At 39.3% G+C, this 26,506-nt stretch overlaps 1 protein-coding gene across 8 annotated transcripts in view; it reads right to left on the reverse strand.

Moving 5' to 3' along the window:
* The window catches only part of nrcama (neuronal cell adhesion molecule a), a 90,212-nt gene that overhangs the window by 24,174 nt on the left and 39,532 nt on the right, over positions 1-26,506 (reverse strand). For 5 of the 8 annotated variants that reach the window (XM_066669971.1, XM_066669972.1, XM_066669967.1 and 2 more), the window contains exons 2-8: positions 6,697-6,899; positions 5,971-5,988; positions 5,219-5,324; positions 4,449-4,642; positions 3,619-3,741; positions 3,121-3,291; positions 42-153 (exon numbers count right to left, since the gene is read on the reverse strand). In XM_066669971.1, coding sequence (XP_066526068.1) covers positions 42-153; positions 3,121-3,291; positions 3,619-3,741; positions 4,449-4,642; positions 5,219-5,324; positions 5,971-5,988; positions 6,697-6,793 — 821 coding nt within the window. In that variant the 5' untranslated portion in view covers positions 6,794-6,899. The remainder of the gene's footprint in view (positions 1-41; positions 154-3,120; positions 3,292-3,618; positions 3,742-4,448; positions 4,643-5,218; positions 5,325-5,970; positions 5,989-6,696; positions 6,900-26,506) is intronic. The other 3 variants (XM_066669973.1, XM_066669970.1, XM_066669968.1) reach the window with 2 other exon arrangements.

Here is a 26,506-nt window from a genome sequence, read left to right on the forward strand (position 1 = left end):
ATTCCACAATGTTTCATTTTCCTCTCCTTCCAGGTACTCACAGTCCATCAGCAATGCACTCCAGCTCCAGAGTTTCTCCTCTCAGGACCATAGTGGTGCTGTTAGCCCCTGAAGGGTACATAAAGGAGGGCATCCGCTGTCCTGCTGGACGATCTGAACAGGGATTGAATGATTAGAATCAAGCAGAGCCAAGCAGAGATTAGACACAGATGGAGTAAGTAGCCAGTATCAGAATCTAAATACCAGGAATGATGTATATTGAAGTACATCTAAAGAGATTTGTACTGATGGCTAAATCTAACCAGTTGCTGACAGGTAAACACTACATTATACACAATATGACCAAACATTTATGGGCATCTGCTTCTTCCGAAATTAATATAAGTTATCATTAAATAGATTCTTCCTCTTTGCTACAGTAACAGTCTCTGTTCTTCTGGGAAGTCTTTACACTGTGTTTTAGAACAACTTTGTGAGAATTTGATGGCATTCAGCCATTAGTGAATTCAGGTACTAAAGTTGGATGATTAGATCTGTATCACAAAACCTCTCAAAAAAAAAAAAAAGAAATGTGTTATTAAATGCCTGTCTTCAGCATTTAACTCATCTGTGGCTGTGAACACACACACTAGGGACTATGAACACACCAATAGAGCACTGGGCAGCCATCCCTGGTGCACTGGGAGCAGTTGTGGTTTCAGTGCCTTGCTCAAGGGCCCCTCAGCCATGGACTGAGGACAGTGCTGTTCCTTCACTCCCAAACTCCTCCAATTTGCCTGCCGGTCATGGGAATCAAACCAACAACCTTTCAGTCTTAATCCTCTTCTCTACCCATTAGGCCACAGCTGCCCATCTTCCCAGGCTTCAATCCCTCCAGCTGATGCTTGGCATTGGGCTGGGTTAACTTGAGATGATGTGCAACCGTTCCAGAGCAACAGATTCATGGTTTTCTATGGAGCTGCACAATTGAACGTCTTTGTCCAAAAAACCCTTATAGTAGCTGAATTCACTAACAACAAGGAGTGTCTACAAACTGTTGGAATTTCAGTGTATGTTTTCATTTTTCTCTCTGTCACTGTGATGTTAAATTTTAAACCTAGAAAAAAGCATCATACATTAACTTTTTGATATACACATTATTTGTACAATCAAGTGAACCTCTTACTGGACATCAGGCATCTCTGATTGGATGATAATATCCTTCCATTACTTCTTTTTATATTGTGTTTAAAAAGAGAATGGAAGGACTGAGAGGAAGAGAACATGAAAATGTGAAAGATATAAATGTGTAATCACCTTTCACATCTGATCAAAGGTTGAATTAAGCAAACTTGTTTATTTACAAAGACAGAGACAAAGTTTAATGGACAGATTATATATTAGTTTGTGACATTAATCTAGTACATAATCTAAATATTAACATTAACACTGACTGATGAAAAAGGACTGGTTACTGCCATCACTTAGTGTTGCTTCACAAATATGAAATTAAATAAAGGAGCAATCCGTGACTTTCTTCAGTGATTAGACTGGCAACTAGTGACCTGGCTGTATCAGAGAAAATGGCTGTAGTTAACCTATTTACATTATGGCAGTAGGGACCCACTCTGTGGAGCATAAACTGGCTCACTCAGGGACTACAAGAAAATTAATTTTGTGTAAATTGCCCTTTATCCATCCATCCATCCAGGTAGGCTCTGGACCCCCCGCGACCCTAAATTGGATAAGCGGTTACAGATAATGGATGGAAATTGCCCTTTATACAAAAAAAAATATACAGTATACATAATGATTTCCATATATATTGTTTGCTACATTTTGATGGTAAAAAATTACTGAATGCTCCTTGATTTTCATTATTAATATGTACACAGACCTGCAGATCTTCCAACACACACATATGATTTGCAGTGTCAGCCATGGTCTCTTTTTCATCCTTAAGTGATTTAGGTTTATGACAGAGGTGTGGATGTGATATTAATTCCAAGTGACTGAGTCAGAATAAAATGTGGATTATCTGAAGATGATGATGGCGATGAAGGGTGAGGAGGTGGAAGAGATTTTAAAGGAGCTGTGTTAATTTACTTGTTAGAGAGGACTAGAAGGGAGGAAGTAGGGTTCACTTGGACGAGGCCAGCTAGAACTCACCACCCAAAAAATCAGTCTCATTCAAATAAGCTGCCAAGACTGTCTCATTCATTGCATCGACTGAAATACAACAAAACATCATAACCATGCAATGCTACCAGAACAGAATGGAATAAAAAGAACAAAAATCAAATCAGTAAAAGATAGGAAAAATAAAATAACCATGAATGAAAAACATGAAAAACAATGAATGGCAAGTGTCTATTGATAATAGACTCATTTGATTGCTTTTAAGTTACTCAGCCTGGAACATTATAAATTTCTTTTTTGGGAAATGCTGCAGGCATAAAATTGAAAATGGGAAAATATAAAAGAAAATAATAAAGTTTAGATATTTGAACAATTAAAATAGGGTTTACTCTTTCTATTTAAGTGCATTATTTTTTTTAATGTATTTATTATTTTTACTTTTAGCACTGCATCCAAACATTTCTGGAAATGGGGTTAGTATTTATATTCTTATGCTTATACAGTTATGTACTAAAACATGAATATCCATTATCAACATGCTTTCTTGATTTTCTAATTGAAAATATGTTAAGCTGTTCTCAACCTTAATTTAGCCTACAATTTCCATGATTTTGGTAAATAAAACTTTAAATATAATGTGCTTTAACCTTTTTTTCTAATATTATATATTTATATGTTCAGCAAATGTATGCCCTGCTCTTTGTGTTCACTTATTTTTTCACCAGGGACACTCAAGTGGCTGCAATGAAGTCTCACACTTTAATGATTCTATTCACCTGGCATCCACTGCCAAACACACCACTCTCACCCAGTCACCATTAAAGTCTGCAGGCTCATTTCATGGCTTTTCTCACAATCACCAATATGCCCTTCTGAATAAAATGTTCAGTTTTGACACTGATTTGACTCTAAATACAGTACATTTCTAAAATGCACTAGATATAAACAGGTATGAAGTGGTGTGTTCAAGCAGCAGTGTCATCTGTGTGTGGAGCTTCTCACCGTTTAGCACACTGACTGTGATTGGCTGCTTTTGCTGAATGGTCTGAGTGTGAGGGAAGCGGGCGTAACAGATGTAGTCGTTCCTGGTGTCCTCGGTCACCACGTTAGAAAAATACAGGTCTCCATTCCGTGCCTGGGACACACGACTGTTCTGAGTCAGGCGCTGGAAATCTGCACAACAAATAACAAGCTGAGAAAGAGCCTTCAAATATTACATTCAGAGACTACTTACACTAACATATTTCATTTAATCTAATGACAAATCTATGTATTGACCTGCTGATTTTACAAGAAATCTGACTGATTGTAAATAACTACTAATAACTAGAACATACATACAATGCTAAGTTCAGACAATGATCATAGAATAATGCAACAACAGAATCTACAAGTTACGCTCTCTAATTTGGCACTATCCAAGAACTACTAACAACACTGAAATAGATGTTACATTCTTACAAGAAAGTGAATGTGTGAGTGTGTGTTTTAAGTGCTCACTGTTGTCCATCCAGAAGATGATGGGCGGTGGGAGACCAACTGGAGGTCTGCAGTGCAAAACCAGAGACACCCCCACTTGCACTGTGATTGGCTCATTTCTCTCCTTTGACCACAAGGGGGACTCTGTAGAACAAAAGTAGAGAATAGACACAAAGCACTGGATTGCTTCCTGAGCTTTTTATTTCCTTGCAGACATATTTCTTAACTGCAGCAGCATGCTGTTCATTTTATAATATGCAAAATCAAATCACATTTTTGCATTTCAGTAGAAAATGTTTTGTCTGTTGGATTCTCAAAAAAATAAAAACAGACACAGATTCAAAATGTAAACACCAGTATTAATCTCTGCACCATTTAACACATTTAGAGAGGAAATTAGTACTTCAACAAAAAGCACAGAGCAAACACATACACACTGAAATGTAGAGAGTATCAGGGGGGAGGAGGTTAACTGTGAAAAGCTTGCATGTGTTCAAAGCTGTGTAGAGAGGATGAGAATGGTACTGTGCTGTTTGATCCTTGTGGTATTTTGACCAAAGTATGTCACAGACATCTTTGGATTTTATCATTTGAAAAGCACCTTGAAAGACCACATTGTATGATAGGTGGTATATAAATAACCTTGCCATGAGTTGCCTTGCCTAAAATTTGCAGCAAATAAATGCAATATCTCTAGAAGATCGGTTATAGTGTAGCTACAATTTTCACATTCATTCTTCACATGTGATACAAAAATATAGGTGTGTGCTTTTTTCATTTGTCTATGGGTTAAGTAGCTGTGTATTGAGACAGTGGTTTTTCTAATGAGTAGAGTGGTATTGAGCTCTTACTGGACTGTCGTATGACAATGTTGTTGGAAACTGCAGTGCCATGTTCGTTGCTTGCAATACACTGATACACTCCCTCATACGCCTCAGCTTTCTCCTCACTGGTGTTTATCATCAGCGTCCCAGAGTTGGGATTTGTCATCACATTATGGTCTTTATCCACATCAAAATGAGTGCCATTGCGTGTCCATGAGAAGCTGCAAAGTTAGAGAAATGAAATGAAAAGCAATTCGGTGTTAGAAAGCACACGTAAATACTGCCTGGGAAATATCTAAGAACACTTAGTATAGTATAGTATAGTGAAGTAGTATAGTGAAATGTTCTGTTTACAGTAATTGCCAAGTTGAGTTGATACTCCCTTTTTTATTTAAAAATAATAAAATTTTCAATTTTAGAATCACCTACATTTACACCAACGAATATTCTTGGACTGTAGAGTTTCCACTTAAGTATCTGAAGCTGTAATAGCATGCTTACATAGATGTATCCTCTTTCTAAAACTTAAAAACTAGGAAATGAAACATTTAACTAAAGCGTCTTCTTTGTTTTAATGGGTGGTGAGGCTGTGATAAATTCAGTGCAGTTATTTCCTACATGTCCAGATGCTTTTGCATTGATCTGTTGGTCAGTTTGAACATCGGGCAGTTGTGAAACTGGTTATAGTCAATGCTGAATATGGCAGGGTGAAAGATCTTTGTTGACAGTACATGTCAAACAGCAGTGGTGCTGATCACTGTGGTGACAGTATCCATGGCATTCCAACTGACACCCACCTCGGAGCCGGCTTCCCTTTTGCTTCACAGTGGATGATGATGTTCTCCCGTGGGTCGATGATATAATCCTTAGGGGATTGTTGGGTGATAGTGGGTGGTTGTGGCACTTCCATAAAGAAAGTAAAGTTTTATCAGTGAGACATTTACACATTTACACACTTTCTTGCCCCCCCCCCCCAAACACACACACACACAAGCTCCTCTCTGCACACTGGTACATTCCACACAAATTTACAACATTTGCAGAACCTAGTTCAGCACAGTAAAACACACAGCATGCGTCCAATTTATGTCCATTTTGCTTCTACTGAGCACTGACATGCAATACATTGAGATATGACATTTCACATAAAGTGGTTAGTTTTTTTGAGCACTCAAATATTTGGAGTTGGAAGTCCTTATTTAAGAGAACTGGCTGTTTAGTGTTCTCCTTGTAATGTGTTGGGTTGTCCAATGACAATGACCATTTTAAAAACAATCAGTACCTGGAAGCATATGCCAACATTGGCCCTCTAACTTTGGTAGTGTTGTGAGATGGGAAAAGACCTAGCTAATGTGTACAACAGTTTACGGCTAAATTGCAGAGTAAACTGAGTAGAAATAAAGAAAAGCTAAAAAAGCCAGAATGCATTCAAGAAAAGGTGAAACAATGCAAGCAAGCCACACAACATCATGCAAGTTCAAAACCACTTCAAATCAGTGAGGAAAAGAAATTCCACAGCAAACGTTACAGCGAAGATGCCCAAACTTACATCCCTCCAGTACTTTAGCTTTATTTTTTTGTGCGCATGAAACAGAAAGTAGAGCAGAGAATAAAAGACCTCAGCATTAGAAGCAAGAACAGAGGAGAAACAGTCACTGCAATTAGCCCTTAACCCAGCAGGACATTCCACTATGGCACTCATGAAATCCTTATGCCACCTTGTACTTAAAACAGAAATTATCAAAACAGGTTTGTGAATATCTGTAAATTAAATGTATGTATGCATATTGCTCTGTTTTGTTTATCTTGTTATATTGATGTACAGTATATGTCATATCGTTGCTGTCCAGTTAAAAACCTGTATCTCCACTTTTGTGAATTTTTTGTTTAATTCATCATTTGAAAACAGCAGCTCTCTTCATACATTTGTTAGAACAAAGTACACTCATTATTATACTTGGCTTGGTATGCCTTATACTCATGATTGAAAAAGCAGTAGAAGTTAAGCTGAAACTCCTTAATTGTAGTGTGAATTGTTCAGTAGTATGTGCAACGTTTAGAAACTAAACCTTAAAGACTTCTCAATGCTTTGTTAAACATTAAAGATGCCCAAAATATTAACAATTGTGTCTGAAAATTTGCTCAAATATTATGTTTTCTTGATTTTAATAGGCTAACAACAGCAATTAAAAAACAATTCCTTTTCTATAAAAATTTGATTTTATGGCAGCCATTTTAAGGCATTGTACAGCACTTGTATGAGTTCAATACTCACGGTCCAGAGGCACTTCTAAGGCAGTGGACAGGTGACACAGCAGCACCATCCCCATTACCGCACCTTCATGGAGTGTGGGTTTTCTCTTCCAGTTCATGGTGGGTGTAACACAGGGAAATCCTTCCCTTCAGCGTCCAAGCAACGAAGCCCGGCTGTGTACAGTCAGAAAGAGCCCTCACATACACAGGATCTCAACTCACCTACTGATCACAGAGAGAGAGAGAGAGAGAGAGAGAGAGAGAGAGAGAGAGAGAGAGAGAGAGAGAGAGAGAGAGAGAGAGAGAGAGAGATCAGAAGTCACTTTTTCCACTACAAATCTCTATAGCACACTGAGCAATACATACTAGAAGGCTAGATTTTCTATAGCATTAAACACACTATTCCAGACCAATAAATGTCTCTGGGATGTCCTGCTGTTGGAGCAGTTGTGCAATGGACATTTAACAGTGTGCTGCTGTGAACAACTCTGAATATGGAGCTGTGGCTCCAGTTGCATCATACTGACCCAAATTATAAGACTGTACAAGGAGCATCTGAATTTTGATGTCATCTAGGCTTTTTCTTACAGCTGTATGAGCTAAAAATAAATGCTAAATAAAAGTTTATTGAGTATTCAGCTAAAACTGTCTAAAACACATATCGTGTTGACATTTTGCCTGTGTTTAATTTTGCATTTATTGTTATGTTTATCTTGGCTAGGACCATACAATTCTGGCTTCACATTTTGAATTTTATTTCACTTTAGCAATTAAATCTAGTTAATATCATGATGTATGACGTCTCAGGTTGTCATGAGAACATTTTGTATATTTTATAAATATAACAGTGCTATAGCACCATTAACACCTAACAATTAATGGTTTCTATATACAAAAATATTATGGAATTTATGCTATAGAGTACACTTTAGTGCACTTTAGATCTTAGCGCTGCTTTTAACACAGTGGATTGTTATCTGCTTATCTAACGGCTGTTATATAGTGCTGGAATTAGCTGCTTGGCACTTGATTGGCTTAAATCTTATATTTATGACAGAATATTTTTTGTAAATATTGGTGAAGCGTCCTCCTCTTTGTACCTGGTGACCTGTGGGGTCCCTCAAGGGTCCATTTTGGGCCCACTGTTATTTTCTATTTACATGTTAACTCATCAGATTTGACCAGCGGTTACTTAAGAAACCTGAGCCATCTTGCATACTATATCAAACCTCAAATAAAACATTTAGGAGTGATTTTTGGTGCGGACCTCAAATTTGATAGGCATGTATCTTTTGTGATCAAAAGCAGCTATTTTCACTTAAGAAACAGCCACAAGATAAAGTCATTATTGTCACCAGGTGACCTTGAAAAGATGATTCATGCATTTAGTTAATCTCAGCTGGATTACTGTAACTCAATGTTGCTTAGAGCCAGCCAGTCTTGATTAGCACATTAGCATACAAAATGCTGCAGCTCATATTCTCACTGGTTCAAAAAAGTATGATCACATTACAGCAATACTAGCATCTTTACACTGGCTCCCAATTCATCTCAGAGTCCAATTTAAATTTATACTGTGGGTTTTTAAGGCTAATGGGATTGTTCTTGATTATATATCTGCTGACCAGTTTCTCTTGAAGGTTCCCTGGGCTAAGAAAAAGCTAAAGGTTGAACGAACATTCTCAGTGGCTGCTCCAATCCTCTTGAACTGACTAACTATTGACATCCATCGTGCTTCCTCTTTATTTGTGTTTAAGTTAAAACTAAAAGAGCATCTTTATCATTTGGCTTTAGAAAATGGCTGATGGTGGTGTTTTGAGCTATGCTTTCTTATTACCACCTGAGTCTTTGTTTGTTCTTGTGCTGTATTTATATACTTTACTCCCAAATATAAATCATTATATTACTAAACCACCAGCACCCATTCATTAAGCTCCTAAAAATGTACATCAATGTATATCAAAAAGACATATTTAAAAGACAATGTCCAAAAAAAGAATACGCTGATGCCTTAAACATGACTGAGATGAAAATTTACACCTAGAATGTATGAATCTATGAATATGCAATTAATGCTCACCTCCACTCACCTCACTGCTAATTACCTGCCGTTCTAAAGCCCCACCCCGAAAGTTAATTTAAAACCAAAACGCTGTACACAACAATACATAAAAATGTTTAATTAAAAATAAAAATGGCTAAGGCAATTACAGAATAATAAACATGAATATGAACACTGGATTCATCTAATGAAATACTGAAGGAGAATTCCCAGTGCAGATGATTTCTAATGAACAGCACTGTGTTTTTATTATTGTGTTATTATTATGACTCTCAATGACAAGACATAATTTCACCGAGGTAATCACGAGCTTAAATTGCTCTGTTTCCTAAAATATTTGTTTAGAGCCGACAGCAGGGCCAAGCTGAGACAGTCAGGCCCATGCGAGTGCGCTCAGCTGGAAGAGAGGAGGCTGCTGTGATAGCAACACATTCTGCACTGGCATATGGATCACAGCACACATGACTGAAGCTCTAAATTAAGCCGACTGTTGTCTGGTTCTTCAGAGATTACAAGAAAAACAACACATTGGGCTTTCCAGTCCTAGGACCACAAACCTCCTTCATTCACCATTTAGCCCTAACACTGTGTACACCAGGAAAGCAGTGCAGTTTCATTCATTCTTAACATCTAAGGATCTAAGGATCTAAAGATTTAGTTATAACTTTTCTTACCAATGCTGTCAAGAAAAAAAAAGACATGTTGGCTGTGATGAGTAATCAGTTACTGCCATATTAGTGTGAGCCTCAAGTGGACGACTGAAGTGGCAAAATCTTAAAGTACAAGCAAAACCTAAATGTCTCAACAGCTTGCTAGCTTACTAGCACCCAAATGATAAAACAAACTCTCAGGCTCCAATAAACACATATTATTCACCACTGCTGTCACGCAGGCCTCTCTGAACTCCAGATCCTAGAATTCATCAGACAATCACATGACACCACACCGTTCTCACTCACCAGAATTCTGACCAGGAACACCTGTTTCTCTCTCTATTTAAGCTTCTCTCACTCACCAGTCATTGCCGAGTATTGCGTGATTAGGTCCGAATACAAAGCGTTCTCTACTTACCTGTCTGTCTTGAATTCCAGTTATTTACCTTATGCTCGTCTTTCGGTTTTCATCCTTGTCCTGCCCCTTTGGATTTGTTTGCTCTCCGGTTCGTGAACTCTGCCTGGCTTTTCGACTACTCTGTTGGATTATCTCTGAGGTACTGTTTGTTTCTGGCATTCGACCCTTGCTTGTTGTTGTTAACCCTTCGTGGATTGTTGTCAATAAACTTTTTATACTGTTAACCGCAAGTGTCTGCCTTCTGTCCGGTCGTGACAGAATACTCGGCCATAATATGCAGACAGCGGGTTCTGAAGCCGTGATTACGGCGATAAGCAGTGAAGGCCAACTGCTAGGTCAACACCAGCAAACGCTAGCTAGTGTGACTCAAGCTATTGAATCTCTCGCTCAGCAACAACAACTTTCGCAGGTATTAGAGAGCGTTAAAGCACTTACAACTTGTGTTTCTGTTAGTAGTCTTAGCCCTGAGCCCCCTTCAGTCCCTGTTAATGTCTCTTCGCATTATCCTGTCAGTAAGCCTGAAGTTTTTGAGGGTAATCCAGCCAAATGTAGCGGATTTTTGTTACATTGTGAGATATTTTTTTGAGAACACACCTCCAAGTTCGGCTTCAAACCAGTTGGTTACATCATGAGTGGATCTCTTTTCTGATACTCCATAAATCAGACTTTCAAATTATATTAGGATTACCCTGGTTAGAGACTCACAACCCAGTTATTTCATGGAATCCGTGCGAGATCAGATCCTGGTCCACTTATTGTCAATCCAATTTTTTAGCCCTGGGTCAACTTTCTGTCCACTCTACATCTGTGGAAAGTCCGGATTCGCCTGTACATGTACAAATTCCCTCCGAGTATTCGAAGTACTTGGAAGTGTTTAGTAAGGTCAAAGCCACAAAATTACCTCCACATAGAACTTATGACTGTGCCATTGAACTTATAGAAGGAGCTTCTTTGCCCAAATCGCGTATCTACCCACTTAATTTAGAGGAAGAACGAGTTATGGAAGAATGTGAAGGAAGATTTAGATCAAGGGTTTATTCGCCCATCTAAGTCTCCGGTAGCTTCTGGGTTCTTTTTTGTTAAGAAAAAGGATGGTGGGTTGAGGCCCTGTATCGACTACCGTGCTCTTAATGACATTACAAGAAAATATGCATACCCGCTACCACTTATCCCTGTAGCATTAGAGCAACTCAGAGGTGCTACCATTTTTTCGAAGTTAGATCTTCGTAGTGCCTATAATCTTATCCGCATCAAGGAGGCGGATGAATGGAAAACGGCATTTAGCACTACTAAAGGACACTGAGTACCTGGTGATGAGTTATGGGCTAGCAAATGCCCCGTCTGTTTTCCAGTCCTTTATTGATGACATATTCCGAGATATGTTAGGACAATTTATGATCGCTTATATTGATGATATCTTGATTTATTCCCCTGATTTGAACACACACATAACACATGTCAGTAGGGTACTTCAACGTCCCAGGGAGAACAATCTCTGTGTCAAGGGAGAAAAGTATGAATTTCACCAACAGACGGTTTCATTTCTAGTGTATGTCATAAGTGTCTGGTATAATCATGGACGATCATAAAGTTGAAGCTGTTGTTAACTGGCCGGTCCCGAACAATATTAAGGAACTTCAACGTTTTTTAGGTTTTGCCAATTTTTATAGAAGATTCATTAGGAACTTCAGTTCCCTCGCTGCACCTCTTACAGCCTTACTTAAAGGACATTCTAATCGGTTATATTGGTCTCCTCAAGCACAACTGGCTTTTGAGCGTCTTAAAAGAGACTTTTCTACTGCCCCCATTCTCAAACATCCGGATCCGGAGCATCCCTTTGTGGTCGAGGTAGGCGCTTCGGAAACGGGGGTAGGAGCTATCTTATCACAGCGAAAAGGGGATTCCTGAAAGTTATACCCAATTGCATTCTATTCTCATAAACTATCTCCCGCTGAGCGTAATTATGGTATTGGGGATAGAGAACTGCTTGCAGTAAAATTAGCTCTAGAAGAATGGAAACATTGGTTAGAGGGTTCTGTACACCCTTTTCTGGTGATAACTGATCACAAAAATTTGGAATATCTTCGGACTGCTAAGCGAATGAATTCTCGTCAGGCCAGGTGGTCATTGTTTTTTTTTCACGCTTTAATTTTTCTATCACTTTCCGTCCAGGCAGTAAAAATGTTAAGGCTGACGCTTTGTCCCACTTATATCAGGGAGACCTTAAGGAGAGAGGGGACAGTGACTTCATCTTACCGTCATCTGTCTCAGTATCAGTCATTAGATGGGAACTTGATGAACAAATCGAAAATGAAAATAAATCTAAAGAAGTGCCTAGGGAATGTCCAGAAGGTAAAAAGTATGTACAGGTCCCACTCCGAGACAAGTTAATCACTTGGGCGCATTCTTCCCTGTCATCTGGTCACCCGGGTGAGACACGCACTACTCAACTCATCCTTGCTCGGTATTGGTGGGAATCTGTTAGGGCAGGTGTACATAAGTTTATTGCATCATGTTCTGTCTGTGCCCAGTCAAAAACCCCCAAAACACTTCCCGCAGGTAAACTTATGCCCCTACCAGTTCCTGAACGTCCCTGGTCTCACTTAGCTCTGGACTTTGTCACTGATCTGCCCATATCTGAGGGTTATACCACTGTGCTTACAGTAATTGATCGGTTCTCTAGAGGGGTGAAATTTATACCGTTCCCATCACTACCCACTGCTTTCGACACTAAGGCAGTATATACTCATATTTTCTGTAATTTTGGTGTTCCAGAGGATATTTTATCAGACCGAGGTCCGCAATTCACGTCACGTGTCTGGAAAGCGTTTTTTGAACATTTAGGGGCTAATATTAGTCTAACTTCCGGATATCATCCCCAGAGTAATGGACAATGTGAGCGGATGAACCAAGAACTGAAGAAACCAAGAAGAAATACTTATGCTCGTATTGTCACAAGTATCCTCAGGACTGGTCCCAGTATCTGGCTCACTCAGTTTCAGTGTGTCCTAGGCTATCAACCTCCGTTAGCTCCTTGGACTGCTGCTATCTCTGGAATACCAGCCGTGGATGAATGGATGCGACGCAGCGAGGAAGTTTGGGAAACCCATCGACACATTTCGGACATTCTGTCTCGATATGAAGAGAAGGCTGATAAGCACCGGTCTTCTACTCCCTCCTACCAAATTGGAGATCGGGTATGGTTGTCGACGAGAGATATCAGGTTTGAAGGGAGCAGTAGGAAGCTCCAACCCAAGTTTATTGGACCTTTCCGTATTTCTACCAAAGTCAATAATGTTACATATAAGTTGGAGCTTCCTGCTCAATATCGTATCCATAACTCTTTTCATGTCTCTCATCTCAAACCTGTAGTTTCCGGACCCTTGAACGAGGAACTACCAGACGACGTACCACCTACAGCCATGGAACAAGAAGATTCATCTATTTATGCTGTGCGTGAGATACTGGATTCAAGTAGACATGGAGGGGTACTACAATATCTCATTGACTGGGAGGGTTATGGCCCCGAAGAACATTCATGGGTACCTGCTAAGGATGTTTGTGATCTGGGCCTTGTGTTAGCATTTCACTCACGCTATCCCGAGAAGCCGGCTCCGCGTCCAAGGGGTCTTCCCAAAAGATCATTTTCCACTCCTACTCTATCCCGTCCTACGTCTAGGTTTAAAAGTCAGCGGCGATCTCGGACCCCAGCACATGCTAATGTCCCTAGCTCGGATACTACTGGTGAGATTGGTGGAGGTCGTCGTGGTCGTCCTCGTTCCAGGCCGCCTCCTATGCCATCGGGGGGGGGGGGGTACTGTCACGCAGGCCTCTCTGAACTCCAGATCCCAGAATTCATCAGACAATCACATGACACCACACCGTTCTCACTCACCAGAATTCTGATCAGGAACACCTGTTTCTCTCTCTATTTAAGCTTCTCTCACTCACAAGTCATTGCCGAGTATTGCGTGATTTAGTTCCGAATACAAAGCGTTCTCTACTTACCTGTCTGTCTTGAATTCCAGTTATTTACCTTATGCTCGTCTTTCGGTTTTCGTCCTTGTCCTGCCCCTTTGGATTTGTTTGCTCTCCGGTTCGTGAACTCTGCCTGGCTTTTCGACTACTCTGTTCGATTATCTCTGAGGTACTGTTTGTTTCTGGCATTCGACCCTTGCTTGTTGTTAACCCTTCATGGATTGTTGTCAAACTTTTTATACTGTTAACCGCAAGTGTCTGCCTTCTGTCCGGTCGTGACACTGCCCTATAAAATACACATTACAGGTCCCAAATAAGTTCTTATATTCAAAGCTGGTGGCCTCAAACCAATTCATAAAAATGACATATTCATCTGCTTCATGGTTATTCTCACATTTATAATATTACAATCTAATTTACAAAGGGTTGCTTTGGGTCCGGTGGCATTAGGAACCAGTCAAGAACACACTCTGACAAGATGCCAGTGCCTCAAAGGATATTACACACTCACACCTGTACAAAATCCCCACAAACAAGCCACATACCAATATTTGCTTTTTTGACTGTGGAAAGAAACTCTAGCACCTAGAGAAAACCCACACAGACATGGGGAGAATACACCAAACTCCTCACCGACAGTGAAGATAAAACCCAGAACTTCAGGATCCTGAAGCTGTGGCAACATCACTACTGGTAGCACCACATTGCCAACAACTGGACAACAAATGTAATAAATGTAAAAACGTTCTTTCCAGTGAGTTGTATCTGAGATTTAGAACGTAGTATATCACTGAACATAAGAACAGTATCAGCAGGTAGTTGTTTAAAAATGACTGGCTTTTTTATAGATTTTTAGTGTTGACAAATATTTAAGAGCTGATATTTGTTGTTGAATTGGTTATACTTATTTAAAGGAAACATCTATTGTATTGAAGAACTGCGGTTCTCTCTGGTTTGTTTCTGTTCAGATGCTCTGTGTTTTTTGAGGAGGAACATTGTTTGAGGAGAAAAATGACTGTTGTTTGTACACTCATTTGTAACTGGAGTTGTTTAGTTTTGTAGCTTGCAATTAAAAGTCTCCCATATATTGAGTTCCTATCTAAATAATCTGAAACATCAAACATAAGTCTATATTATCCACATATGGAGCAGGAATAATGCAATATACTCTTCACTTCTCTTTTCATGATTTTTAATGTTTGGAAGGCTTTTTGCCATTTTTCTGATGTGACCAGAGGGAGAAGAATCCCAGCATACTGGACATAGCTGCTTTGTTTTTTTTACAGGTGATTTGATTGGTTTCCAGTGCGCAAACAGACTATAGAGCAGCACATGTTAAGAAAAAATATCTTCTGAATTTTATAAAAGTGTTTTTCTTTGCCATGTACATGCCTTTGGCCATTGGCAGCTGAGATAAGTTTCTGAAGACCTAGAAACACTAGGATCTCTAAATGAGTACCTCTTAGTTTAAAAGTCTATAATAGAAGTCAGGTGAGTAGACTTTTGCATAATTCATGAGATCTGGAGCATTTAGAAGGAGAGGGAAGGAGGACGGAGGCAGAGAGAGAGAGAGAGAGAGAGAAAGCAGAATACAGAGGAAGGTCAGGAATGTTTTGCCTCTATATAAAGAGCATGCTGAGTTGACCTTGGACAAAGATCAGGGCATTGCCTTCTGTCTGTGCAATATCCAGCCTCTGGCAGTGAAGACGTTTAGAGCACACAAAGAGAACATTGCCTCTGGCTTAATAACAGAGCTGCCATACGCACAATTAAGCACATATTAATGAAATCATAATCTCAGTCTGTATAATTAGTTCATCCCACAATTAAGGTCATGATTAATGAATTTTGTCTGGTGTAGGCTCGCGTTTCTATAAACAGCACTAAAGTATAACGCTAACAGCTTAGCATTAGCAAGTTAATATACTCTTTAACAACTTCAAGTAAAATGTTGACTTCACATACAATATGTGGCCTAAGGTTTGTTGACACTGGCATTGTGTGCTTGTCCAACATTTCTTCTGAATGTTGGGGATACTGATCAGAAGTTTATCCCTCTTTTTGCTGCAGTAACAGCTTCTGCTAGTGTGGGATAGCTTACTGGAGCATTACTGTGATGATTTTAAGGTTTTCGTCCACAAGGACCTTAGGGTCAGACACTGATTTTGGTCACTTGGTGGTTTGAGCTCTGGGTGACTGTTTGGTTTGTTCTCCCCGTGTCCGTGTGGGTTTCCTCCGGTTGCTCTGGTTTCCCACCACAGTCCAAAAACACATGTTGGTAGGTGGATTGATGACGCAAAATGTGTCCCTAGGTGTGAGTGTGTGTTGCCCTGCAAAGAATTGGTGCACACTCCAGGGTGTGTTCCCGCCTTGTGCCCAGTGTTTCCAGGTAGGCTCCAGACCCACCGTGACCCTGAACTGGATAAGCAGTTACAGGCAATGAATAAATGAATGAATGAATGAATAATGGTCACTATGCCAGATTGGACAATTTTAATGCCATAAATTTGTGTCATGCTTTGGCTGGGAGGCTTACAACATTACACGTTTGTGGCTGGCCAAGCATCATTCATTCATGTGAGTTCACATGTCATCGTGGAGGCGGGTCAATACACTGTCAATCATATTATTGAAGCACTGTGTGTCATGCTGGTGATTTTGTGTTACTATAAGAAAAAGTAGAAAAAGAAAAAATGATAGTGGACCCATTCCTGGATGTCACAAAGAGGGCGGTAAGGGCTGTCTATATTTCAAAGAGTATTTGAGCTAATGTATTATCAAGTCAAGAGAGCGCTATGTTCTTGTATTGGTCAACATCAAGGAACATGTCACAGGAGATATCAAACTTGGTGGAAAAATATAAAAAATTCTGATGTGCTAGACTTTATATCAGTGTGTTGTGGAGCGTCCCAGATGCCACAATGCCATTCTTGGATTATGTCAAGTTACATGGCCTGTTCCTCAATCCTGACACATTAAGTAGAGTGACCTTAGCCTCAAAGTGACAAAAGGCACAACAGAGCACTCTTTCATTTCATACATTTCTATGGGGATTTTAAATTACATTACATTACATTTATGCATTTGGCAGACGCTTTTATCCAAAGCGACTTACAAAAGAGGATCTAACATTCGAACTACAGCACAAATTATACAAAGTACCTTACATTAAGTGCAATATGCCAGGAAGTAATAAGTGCATTAAAGAAAGACATTCAGTGCAAAAGATACTCTCGGAAGAGCTGGGTTTTCAAGGATTTCTTGAATGCGGAGAGGGTTCCTGTTGCTCTGATGGTGCTAGGAAGCTCGTTCCACCAGCGTGGTACCAGAGATGAGAATAGCCTCAACTGACCTGTACGGGGGGTTGGTCGTGTTAGTAGGCGCTCCTTTGAGGAACGGAGAGGGCGGGCGCTAACGTATGGTTTTAAGAGTCTATTGAGGTAGATGGGAGCAGAACCAGTGAATACTCTGAAGGCCATCATTAGTGATTTGAATTTGATTCGAGCAGCTAAGGGTAGCCAATGCAGCTCAACTAATAGGGGCGTGACATGTGCTCTTTTTGGTTGGTTGAAGACCAGGCGTGCTGCCGATTTTCTGGATCATCTGTAGCAGTCTCACAGCACAGGCCGGAAGACCTGTCAGGAGGGCGTTGCAATAGTCTAGACGGGAGATTACTAACGTCTGAACGAGGAGCTGTGTTGTATATTGAGTTAGGTATGGCCTAATCTTCCTTATGTTGAATAGGGAGAAGCGGCACAATCGAGCTACAGTGGTAACGTGATCTGCGAAGGTCAGCTGGTCATCAACCATGACACCTAGGAAGTATAGACATAGTGCCTCTCCAGAAATATAACTATGTGTTGCGTGAACGCAGACTGCAACAACTGTGATTGGTCACAAGTCAAAAAAATTTGTATGTCTAATTTAATTTCTGTGTTCACAATGCGTGCATCGTAAAGTAGCTGAATTGCCTCGTTGTGAGGTGTGTCTACAAATATTTGGGCATGCAGTGTTTAACAACTAATTATAGCCAATCTGACTTGTTGATAGCACATGTAGCATTTATTGTATACTATATTAGTTCATAGTATATTCATAAATTATACATGGGCTAGAATTGTCATTATACAACTTACAATAAAAGCTCTAATCAAGTGCAGAAATGTAGACTTTAAGGCAAGTTCTAAATCTAAAGAGGTAGTTTAAGCAGCTGCTGTAGCAATACAATTTGTTCCATCTTTCCACAGAAGAAACAAAATCTGCTGGTTTTAATTGAAATTCTCAGTCACAAGATACTGCTGTGGCCATTAACCAATAAGAATCCACAGGCATCATCTGCCATAAAGAGAAGGATGTTGAGAGTAAATACACTGCTGAAACATAACATTAAGAAGGATTTCACACTAATAAATCAGCCAACATTGATGATCTTGTTGTTGTCGTTTATGTGCTGGGTGTGGGAGAATTGGGCAGGGGTGAGGACCTGTGCCACTTTGACTGTAGTTATGGCCAGATGTTTTGGGTCTAAATGGCAAGGTTTGTGGGATGCTTCTGGTCAGCAATGGTGAGCATAGGCAGACATACCAGCTAGACCACAAAAGCCTACTTGATCTAGTATGAATGGAAGAAATTTGTTGAGTCCAGTGATTCCCTTTTTCTTTCTCTCATCCTCTACCCTTATGCTGTGGCCCAACTGCACATATAATACTTAAGGCCAATCTATATTTCTGCGTTGACTCTGCTTGGAGACTACACTGATGCGAGCGTTTATACTTCTGCAATGGTGTCTGCATTGCTCTGTAATTACATCGGCACAACATTAGGGCTGAATCTTAAACATCTTTCTCTACACTTTGTAGTCCATTATGTAGTGGTGTAGTATTATTAGTTTCATAAATATTTAAATTATAACTAATGCAAAGCCGGCATGTTTTTCCTGAGTGGTATCGCTCCTCGATGAGTTATTTTCTTCCAAGATACCTCTGTATTTTTCCTTTGTTCAACATTTTTATTCATCCCTGACACTCACACCATGGCTGAGGAAACCTCTCGCTATGAATGTGCTGCTGTCTCTGTCTCTGTGTGCGAAGGAGAGGAGTTCATGCTTCTGTACCTCTTCGGTTCAACATAAACAATGCCACCTGACTTGTGACCAATCACAGTTGTTGCAGTCTGCGTTCACGCAACACATAGTTACATTTCTGGAGAGGCACTATGTCTATGATGTAGGGTTGATGCAGAAGTATATATTGGGCTTTAATCAAACTGGTTTCTGAGTATGTAGCCTGTTGTATAGTTAAGTGTCAACGTTGATTATACTAAAAAATGCACATTGCATAGTTAGAAACAGTTAATTTTTGAGTATAGCAATGTTGGAAACTATTGTCCCACAAACTAATGATAAAGGGAAAGAAAGGAGTTTCTCTTATCAGGAAAATTTTGTCTCTGTCCCAAATAGTGCCCTACACAGATCATAAAACTCATATTACTTCAATAGGACACTAAATATTAGCCAGACAGACGGTAAAATGGTTTTATTTTCTGACATACTGTGCATTTTAATGCAGAATCTCTTATTTTGTGACCTACACTGTACACTACACAGTGTGGAGGGAGATATTTGGGTTTCAGCCTTTGAAATAAATGAAGGATAGCGTTACAGCTGCAGCTGGGTATGATGTGTGTTCTAATAGTAAATGTTCATCACATCCTTTTAGTAAGAAATGCTGTACTCTGTTCATATTGTGTACTAGCTTGCCAAACTCATACTATTAAGATTAGTACATATTATATACTGTAGACAGCTGGGTACCTGTGTGGAGTTTAAGTAGCTTTGTTGGAATAAATCAGATGTAAATCAGATATGCTGCAACTGATTTAAGCCTTAGTCCAGTTTCAAAATAATTCCCAATGGTGAGTCACCAATGCCCTTCCAATACGGCCAAGACTAGGCTTTATTCATAAAAGCCAGGATGATTGTAAGCAGTGGTATAGAGAAATATTCATGTATTCTCTTTACAGTTACAATAATGTCAAGCATGAACTGCCACATGCATTTTGGTCTAATCATGTGAAAGGATCCAATTCACTTATTCGCAGAGGAAGATTCCTTTTTTCCAGGCAGAATTTTGCATCACAAGGCAATCAGTGACACGAATAGCAATCAGACACAAATTGTGCCGCTCTGACTGACTGGCTTCGTCTTCACAAGTCATTAACTTTCTGATGACTAATGAGAAGAGAGAACGCACGCTAGCAGAGGCTCCTTGCGAACAATTGCTGAATGCTCTGTAAAATTAGGTGAGCAACAGACAGACTTATTTTAACATAGGTAAAAGTAATTTCACTGCCTTGTTATTACAAAGGTCTATTGCATATTTTTGGACTAAATGTCTTATTTCATACTATCCGTTCTGTTAAGGGAATAAAGGAATGTATACAAAAATAAAATGAACTAGAAACAATCACTGTGCATATCATGACAGTTTCAGGAGTGGCACAATGGCGCAACAGGTGTCACACAGATTCAGGGTCTTGGATTTGTGCGTTCAAGCCCCAGGTCTTGTAACGGACTATGTGGGCTTTTCTTGGGTGGGCTGGTTTCCTCCTACAGTCCAAACACCTGTTAGTAGGTGTATAGGCTGTTCGAAAAGTTCCCATATGTGTGTGTGTGTGTGTGTGTGTATGTATGTGTATGGTGCCCTGTGACGCACTGGTGCCTCGTCCACGGTGTGTTAACTGATTAAAGAAAATAAATGACAGTCTCAGGGAGGGTCTATGAGTTAGTATGTCAGGTGTTGGGAGGTGGGAGTGAATGATGATATTCATTCATTCATTGTCTGTAAGCACTTATCCAGTTCAGGAACACACCCTGGAGGGGGCGCCAGTCCTTCATAGGGTGATACACACTCACACCTATGGACAACGTGTATTTTTGGAAAGTGGAAATCAGAGCACCTGGAGGAAATCCATGCAGACATGGGGAGAACACACCAAACCCAAACCCACCAACCACTCACCAGAAGAAAGGAATAGTTAAAGAGCATGAGGTGATGGGTTGGTGGTTATAATGTTACAGAAAACTATACAAAAAAAGGAGGATATTTTGGTGTGGTCCTTTGGTAATTGCCTTTTTTAAAATAATTATTTACATTACTTATCACGTTTTATAAAAGGTTACTGTACTGAACCCCTGATACTAAGCTCCAACAGTCAAAGGCATAACTTACAAGTCATTTGTGTGCTGCAATGCTGTATATGTACTTTTCAATCATTTGAACATGTAAGATATATATCCGCTGCAGGGGTCTTGGTATCTTTAGGTGATTTGGGTTCAGCAAGCAGTGAACTTATGTCCACGCTCTGTGGTTTCCAAAAAACAGGGTATCATTTTGATCCAGCCATTTACATCACACTGATGCCTCATTTGCTCAAGGCAATAAAAACAGCAACAGCTAATCCTTAATCCCTCATGCCCACCCTCTACTGCCTGATTATAACAATAAGAAAAACAACACAACACGCAGTGAAATAGTAAGAAGGAAAGCGCGCACACACACACACACACACACACACACACACACATGCCAGAGAGAGTAAGGCCTGTGCTCAGCAGGGACTGCCAGTCAGTGCCCTGAGTCCCATATGTGCACTCATCTATTTATTTACACTTGTGTAATTTAGTGAAAACCCCAAGCGCATGCCTCCAGCATGACAGAAGGGTGAGTGCTGGGATGGTTGTTATAAAGATGTGTTATTGTTATCATAATACATTAGTCTTTAGTGTTTTCTGAGTGTATCATGTCCTCAGTAAATTTAACACACTGAACAGCTGCATGCCTCATAAAATAAGACTGAAAAAGAACAGCAGTTAAAGGATTAACAGTGTATAGTAAATGAATATCAACATGTAGCTAATGGTTTTTCAGCCTGTGGGCTCTTTTCACATGGGACATGTGGATTGTCACATGGGTTAGTTTCAATGTCTTTGGTTAAACTAAAAAAAATAAAGTTTGTTATAATTCAGCCAAGTTGTTAGTTGGGGGGGGGGTGTTGTTTGTGTTTGTGTTTGTGTGTGTGTGTGTGTGTGTGTGTGTGTGTGGTACTGGCTTTTCTGCACTTCCTCAAATGCACTTTGATTTCATACTCCACCAGAAACAGACTCCACCAACATTATTCTGAACTATCTGAGGTCACCTAAAACTGTCTGTTGTGATCAAGAACAAGTCATCAGACGATATGTAAGGCTATCATATAGAAATATATATATAAAAGAGAACATGGGGTGGCACAGTGGTAGTGTCACAGTCACACTGCTCCAGGGACCTGGAGGTTGTGGGTTCAAGTCCTGCTCCGGGTGACTGTCTGTGAGGAGTGTGGTGTGTTCTCCCTGTGTCCGTGTGGGTTCCCTCCAGGTGCTCCGGTTTCCTCCCACGATCCAAAAACACACATTGGTAGGTGGATTGGTGACTCAAAAGTGTGAATGTGTGTCATCCTGTGAAGAACTGTTGACTCCTCCAGGGTGTGTTCCTGCCTTGTGCCCAGTGATTCCAAGTAGGCTCTGGACCCACTGTGACCCTGAACTGGATAAGCGTTTACAGACAATGAATAAAGGTGATCATGGTTTCGATTTGTTTTCTTATATTCTGCTTCTTTGTTTTTGTTCCTTAGCACATACATTTTTGGAAACATCTCTCCTTGCTTAATTTTCTGATTTGCCACTGGTATGATTGGTTTTTCTCTGGAAGTCTGAAACTTGAATTGATCAGTGTTACAATTACAGTCTTCTTCCCTAAACTGATTAACCAAAAGTCAGTATGTTGCATCCAACAAAAGAAGCATTGTGAGCCAGGTTAAGTCCGCTGCACGCTCAGACACGCACACTCACGTTAACAACATCAACCATGACAACAACTTCAGAGTCATGAGTGGCCTTCTGAAAGCTGTGTTTATTCTGGATGAGACAGCCAATGAGTAAGTGAGTGTGTGGGACTGTGTGAAAACCATGCTGGCTTTGCCCAGTGATTTGAATAGGAAATGCCTCAGAGTTGTTGGATTGCTTAGAAAACCTTGTAAACACAGTTGTTTTACAGCAATATGTTAACAGAAGGACACAATATTAATACTAATGTATACTGCTGTCACCACAATAGGTATCTTTACTTACAAGAGCAAAATTAAATCAACATAAACATCATTCAGCAGTTTGGGCAAGTCCAACATTTTGCAAGTCCAGAACTTAAAGTCATATGAATCAGATCCCATTTCCAAGCACTGGCTAGAGGATTATAAACTAAAGCCCAACAGCACTGCACTGTGAAGCAGTGGAGCTGCATTTCCTGGAGTGTCAAAACTCCTTCCAGTAAATTTAGAAGAGCTAGTATAGGGCTGTATTAGATATACAGTAATAATACTGTATACCACAGTATTTGAAATGTGTGTGTGTGTGTGGTGTGTCAAATTTCTGTTCTGTGTTTTAAGTACAAGGCCAAAGAATTCTTTCATATACATTTAAGAGAGCCACAGGGAGAGGGTGTTGTGGAAGCTCACTGACTGATGATGTCAAACTCTGAAAACATGTGGAGAAAAAACATAAGCCCAATAGTCCACCGCAGTTGTGTGTTTATTGCTGAGATTGGGTTAAAAGAGAGAGGAAGGAGTACACAGAAGACCCTTCACTCAACTTATACTCTAAATATGGTTTGAGCCTCAGTTCGATAGAAAAACCTCTGCTGTGGTGTGCTAAACCACAAGTGCCTATTAGTTGGCCAGTTATGCTTCTGAACAATGTAGAGCCTGTCTAATTTTGCTTATTTTCAAACGTATCTGTTTCTCCACCATCAGTCGCTGAAATTTACTCTCAGAAACAATTTTTTGGCGGTGTGCACTGTGGGGCTGTGCTGAGCTGAACTGCACAGCTCCAAAAACACAGCACTCGACACTCACATATATGAGGCTCCCGAAGCTCACCAGTGCACCCCATACCCCACAGTAATACCATATACCATGTTAATATTTTGAGACAGTATGACAAATGTGGATACATCAGTACCTTCAATCACTAAAGGTTTTGTGATTAAATGCCATCACAGTCTCACAGCAATGTTCCAACATTTAGTGCAAAACCTTCACAGATGAGCAGAGGACGTTTAAGTCTCATGAAACATACAGATGCAGAGTATGTGAACAAGATAAGCATGGTATTTGCATTAATACAGTGTCATGCTTTTTGCACATGAATGGCAGGCTGTACCCGATGATCTTTCCAAATGACCGGATAATATATTGTCCAGTATGTCCAATGGCCATGCATGATCACATGCAGACACACACCCACGCACACATATACACACACACACACACACATACTTCTGCTGATACACATAACTTCACTCAGACCAGTGCTGTCACTGGCCGTCTCTGTTTCACCATTTCTGCATAACATCAGCACTCAGGGTGAAGCAGCCTTTCACTGCTAACTCTGCTTCATTTGATCTGGGACTTAATGAGGTGTCAGTGTTCTCACTGGGAAGCTGCTCTGTGCAAATAAATTGCTGGGATAAAAAGAGTATAGTGCAAAAGCACATAAAGGAAAGCCATGTGTCATTATGTAACAAGTAGCCCTGTAACCAGTACCACTTTTTATTTATTTTTTATTTTTTGCTCAAATTATTATCCAAGAAATAATTGTGATTAACGATATTATTGTCATCTTAAGACCAGTTTATTCCACTGATATAATGAAAATATGCCATAACAATGCAGTCACATGCCTTTAAAGAGCGATAAAATTTTAGCAAAAACGTAGTTATTAAGAATATTCAGTGGAATATACAAATATACTAAATAAATAAAACATAAATAAAATAAAACCACTGGTTTCAAACAAATTGACATAACCACCCCAGAATAGAGAGACCAGAGGGAACCAGGAAACAGAACAGAGAGTGTGGCTAAAATAATAGTGATGTTCTTTCTTAAGTAAACAAACCTGTCAGTAAACACATTGGGTGCTATATGAAGTCAAGAAAAATTATTAAGGAAATGTCCATCCAATGTTCAAAAAGTTGATAATGTAATAATTAGTTACAAACTGACTGAACATAGGGTGTGCTCCTCTATTACTGCTAATGTGTATTATGTACAGTATTTCTAATCTAAAAAATAAATAAATAAATAAATAAAAACATAATAACTTAAATTTAATATAAGCGATTACAAAATGATCCATCAGTTCATTCATCAGGGAATACTAGGACAATTAAAAATAGCAACAGCTGCAGATATCAAAATATATTTATAAGCTGTCGAAGCATGGGCAACATCCACATTGATTACAATAACAGAGAAATATGGTTAGTTTTATGTATGTTTTAAAATTAATCTAATCCAGACATTTTCACAGAGTAGCCCAGTATCTGCTAAGTTTTTGATTTATGGAAGAACAATAAATATATCATCTACATAATCTACATAAATTATTGTTCCACTTTTGGGTGACAAACAAGACTTATTTGTATAGCACCTTTAAAATACAGCAAGTGTCGGCCAAAGTGCTTCACAGCACAAAAAAAAGTATCAAATAAATGTAAACATACAAGTATCTTAAAATGTTAAATAAAATAAAAGTTATTAAAATGTTAAATAAAAAAAAAATAGGAACACCAACAAAAACAAAGCAATCAATGCATTATCCCTAAGAAGGTTGAGATACCCAGGTGAATAAAACAGTTTTAATGTTTGTCTTAAAAATGTCTAGTGTAAGACTTGTAAAGTGGAAGAGTTTACGTGAGACAACAGAAAACGCTCGATCACCCATGAACTTTAGTCGGAAGTGTGGAAGGTCTGGATACAGCTGGTTTGCGGAGCACAATGATCAAGAGGGGTGGTGAAGACCAGTGATCAAGGCTGAACTGGTGAGATAAGTAGTTGGGTGCCATGCCATGTTGGGCCTTATAAATGAACAAAAAGATCTTAAAATCAATCCAGCATTTCATTGAGTCTTGAAATATTTCTTAGAGGGAAAAAACTACTGTACTGGTGATTCGGGGGTAAGACTAAAGGTTTATAAATGGTTTATAGATTTTTTTAATGCTTATTAATTAGAATGCAAACACATTAAAAGTCATTAATATTCAGTTATAACACAAGTGTAAGAGTGACTTTCATTCATTCATTCATTCATTATCCTGTTCAGGGTTAACAGTTACTTGTTAAATAGGGAACCCACATTCATCTACACTGTTAAATCTCAGATCTTGCAGAATGACTTTGTCTTCCTCATTAGCTTCAGCACATATATGTTAATATATTTAACCATTTATTCATCAAGTTTAATCAATAAAACACAGGTAGAATGTGTTTTCAGACATTGATAATAATGTGGTGTGTACCTTAACATGTGACATGTCTACATTCACATTTTCAGGTCTTATTCTTCACCTTGGCATTTCTTTACACAAAAAAGAGGTCAAAGTTGTCCTTTTTATTTCTGTTTAAAAAATGATTTTAAATTACATTTAAGGCCTTTACCTTAATAAGCATGTAAACACAGATTTAAACAATTTATGTGTCTTTACTGGTGTAGTATTATTTTAATGTGGTACTGTGAATTACTTCTCAAATGTAAAAATAGATTCCTGGATATTTTGTGTGAGAATGTACATTTGTTATTAAAGGGCCCAAAGACCTAAGGTATTAGCAGAAGTGGGATGGTCCTGTG

The sequence above is a fragment of the Hoplias malabaricus genome, chromosome 4 (assembly GCF_029633855.1).
Source record: "Hoplias malabaricus isolate fHopMal1 chromosome 4, fHopMal1.hap1, whole genome shotgun sequence".
Taxonomy (NCBI): Eukaryota; Metazoa; Chordata; class Actinopteri; order Characiformes; family Erythrinidae; genus Hoplias; species Hoplias malabaricus.